This window comes from Galendromus occidentalis, unplaced genomic scaffold (genome assembly GCF_000255335.2).
Source record: "Galendromus occidentalis unplaced genomic scaffold, Mocc_1.1 scf7180000076665, whole genome shotgun sequence".
Classification (NCBI taxonomy): Eukaryota; Metazoa; Arthropoda; class Arachnida; order Mesostigmata; family Phytoseiidae; genus Galendromus; species Galendromus occidentalis.
Window position 1 is genome coordinate 574 of NW_003804654.1, and position 3,072 is coordinate 3,645.

The following is a 3,072-nucleotide window of genomic DNA, read 5'->3' on the forward strand; positions in this document are numbered from 1 at the left end:
GATAGGAGATATCGTTGCCGTGAGTCGATTACCCGTCCACACCGGTGAACCAACCAAACTTCAGGCTAAGTTTAGAGGACCGATGATAGTAACCGAAATTCTCCCAAGGGATACCTATAGGCTAGTCCAGCTAGGCGACAAAAAGTACACATGTACGGCGCATTGTTCACAGCTCAGATACTACAGGGTGAACAGCGAAGACGAGGAAGATGCGATCCCGTTCGACGATACGTTTGAGGAAGACGAGCCAGAATTCGTCGATTCGCAGCAGGCAAACATCGAGGGAACGGATCAGGATCAAGATATCGAGGAAACTATAGTCCAAGAATTGGAAGGAGTGGAAGATCCGAATATGATCACGGAATCAACTAGGCTCAAGGAAGGCTCAACGATTCGGAGCGAAGAGGCATCATCACCGATAGAAATTTCATCATCGTCATCAGGATCGTCGGCGGAGATTCAAATCAATGTGAATCCAGCCAGGTATTCAGGCTTGTTAGGAAGAGGTAGAAGGCCAATAACAGATTTAAACACGGCGATAATGGAATCTCCAGGTATATCAGAATTATCAGAGGCAGGCTCTAGTCAGGCTAGGCAGCGTCCGAGAAGAATTACTCGATTCCAAGGAAAATATTCTCAGTGATGTCGAGGACGACATATAGGTAGCGAGACCGAGCGGGTTGGTTAAACAGGCACGGTGTTAAGTTCGGCACGTCTCGAGAGGACAATCAGGTCATCAGACGGCTTATCTAGGACAGGTAACCGTTGAAAAACGTTAGAGGCACTTCCGAAATTCAATCTCGGCGCTGGGATCGAAAAATTATAACCAATCCGAGTGAAGATGACAACTGACGGAGGAAGGACTGCAGCGACGGAAGAGTCATTCGCTCACTGTCGATCAGCAGTACAACAAGGAACTCCAGAAGTGCATCCCATCTCTTCCTAGCTCATCATGGATGCTCGACCAGCGTGTAGAAACTGCGGCGATAACCGGCACCCGACGGGATCGGTCAGATGCAGAGCGCGTACAGTGACGTGCACCGCTTGCCATCAGGTGGGCCATTTTGTCAGGCACTGTGTGCACTACCGAGGGCCTCAAAGAGTTCAGGGTTCGGCACCGATGCAGGAAGAAACACCGCAGGAACAGGCACCGTCGTCGGGAACGACTAGTCGGGAAGACGTGGCGGCCGCAATCCACACCCTCATGACAGCGGAGGCGTCAGGCATGGACGTTCAGGTCCAGGTAACTCTGCACGTTCGGACAGAGCCGGAAGACAGTGGGCCGGCTCCACTGATGAGGATGCCGCTGACGGACCCGGAACGTTGGCAGTGTCCGATATGTATGGACGGGGCGACCAACGCAGTGGTCACTACATGCGGCCACCTGATGTGTTGGCCATGCCTCTACCGTTGGACGGTGGTCAACCCCCGGGGCAACTGCTGCCCAGTATGCCGCTCGGTGATCGAGCCGACGGGCTCCGTTCCGATCTACGGAACTGAGGAGGAGGTAGAGTTACCTCCAGGCTTCCCCAGGCGACCGGAGGGTCTGCACATTCCGTTTGAGGAGCCCTGAGCGTGGAAAAAGAAGAAAAAAATAAAAATAAAAAAAATATTTATGTAAGATGTATCGAGCTAGTGTAATCATTGCATAGTTAGGCAGGTCTATCGCCGTGATAGGTAAGGCCATATAGATCTCTAGGCACTCAGGATTTAGGCACCCAGGCACCAGAAATTGTTAGGTTGATCAGGAGATCAAATTGGTAGCAGTGGTCGAGTGTCAGAAGCAGAGATGTCGTATGGGCACGTTAGATCAAGGTGCACGGGAGACGTAGCGAACGTGCACATAGATAGAGTCTTGTTCTGACTGGCGTAGGCGTCGGTCGTGCTAGTGGTGGGCTCCTCGATCGGTCGAGGCCCCAGGCAGTAGGCTGCCAAGAGAATAAACTTGAGAGTGAACTAGAACGACTTTTCCCTTTTCCGAGTATCCCCACAACACCCCCCGGACCGTTATACGACGACACCGAGACCGTCAGCGAAATAGAGGGAGGAGACGAGATCCGCGCGCGCGAAGCAACAGAGTTTTCCGCCAGGCGGCGCGATTTGCATCGGCGCGGAAAATTGAGGCGGGAAACAGTTGTCTCTCTGATGCGGAATTTGGTTATCAACAGAATTCCGCGGCCTCTCATGAAGTTTCCCCGGAATTCGGGGGGGGGGACTCTCACGGACAGAGGTGTCCGTCGCGTCATCAGTTTGCAGGAAACACTCATACCGCACACTCAGCACACCAAAACAATCAGCACCTTAGAGATTGAGTCGGGAACGGGTGATAGTGAATACTATCATTCCTATTATAAAGCGCGACATCGGGGGGACAAAAATGTTTCCCGATACCGGACATAACTTCCCAACTGGATATTTACCCTGCCCTCATTCGTGAAAGGCCGTCGTCTTTAACGGTTTCACTCGAGAAAGGACGATAAAAGCTTTTCGATCATGCTCTACTTGGCCTCGACTCAAGCTGTGAAGCGTCCCGCAAGAGAGCGTCAATTGCGCATTGGCTCACTGACTGCCTCCCGTCACGTTGGAGGGTCAATCAGTCGATAATAGAATCATCATAATAGAATCATAGATAATAATCTTCTACCCCTCCGCCCAGTGATTGTCGAAAAAACCTCTCTATCGACCACGAAGTTCATGTGGTACTATGTGGTACTGTGGTACGCTGTCCTCCTATTGTGGTTCGAAAGGCACGGTACATGACAACTTATCGCCGACCAACTCATCGCCGAAATCTCAACGCCGAATTCTCAACGCCGGATACCTCAACGCCGAGACAACTCGACGCCGAGACAACTCATCGCCGGACAATTGATCGCCGGTCAACTCAACGCCGAAACTTAGCCTGCTCCGGATGTTCTTTGCGCGAATATGATGCGTTCACCTCAAATCAGATGATGCGTTCCTGCTTCGTCATATTTCATTTCTCACATAACCTTATGACAAGTCTTAAAGTGTAGAATCTGCTAGGACGGCCAGGACCTCGGCAGTGTTCATCGACCTCGTCCGTTAAGG

At 51.5% G+C, this 3,072-nt stretch overlaps 1 protein-coding gene across 1 annotated transcript in view; it reads left to right on the forward strand.

The window, feature by feature from the left end:
- The first annotated feature begins 1,120 nt into the window (after positions 1-1,120).
- Positions 1,121-3,072, forward strand: part of LOC100900389 (uncharacterized) — a 7,920-nt gene continuing 5,968 nt past the window's right edge. The window contains exon 1 of the mRNA XM_003739970.2: positions 1,121-1,243. Within this exon, the coding sequence (XP_003740018.2) occupies positions 1,121-1,243 (123 nt within the window). The remainder of the gene's footprint in view (positions 1,244-3,072) is intronic.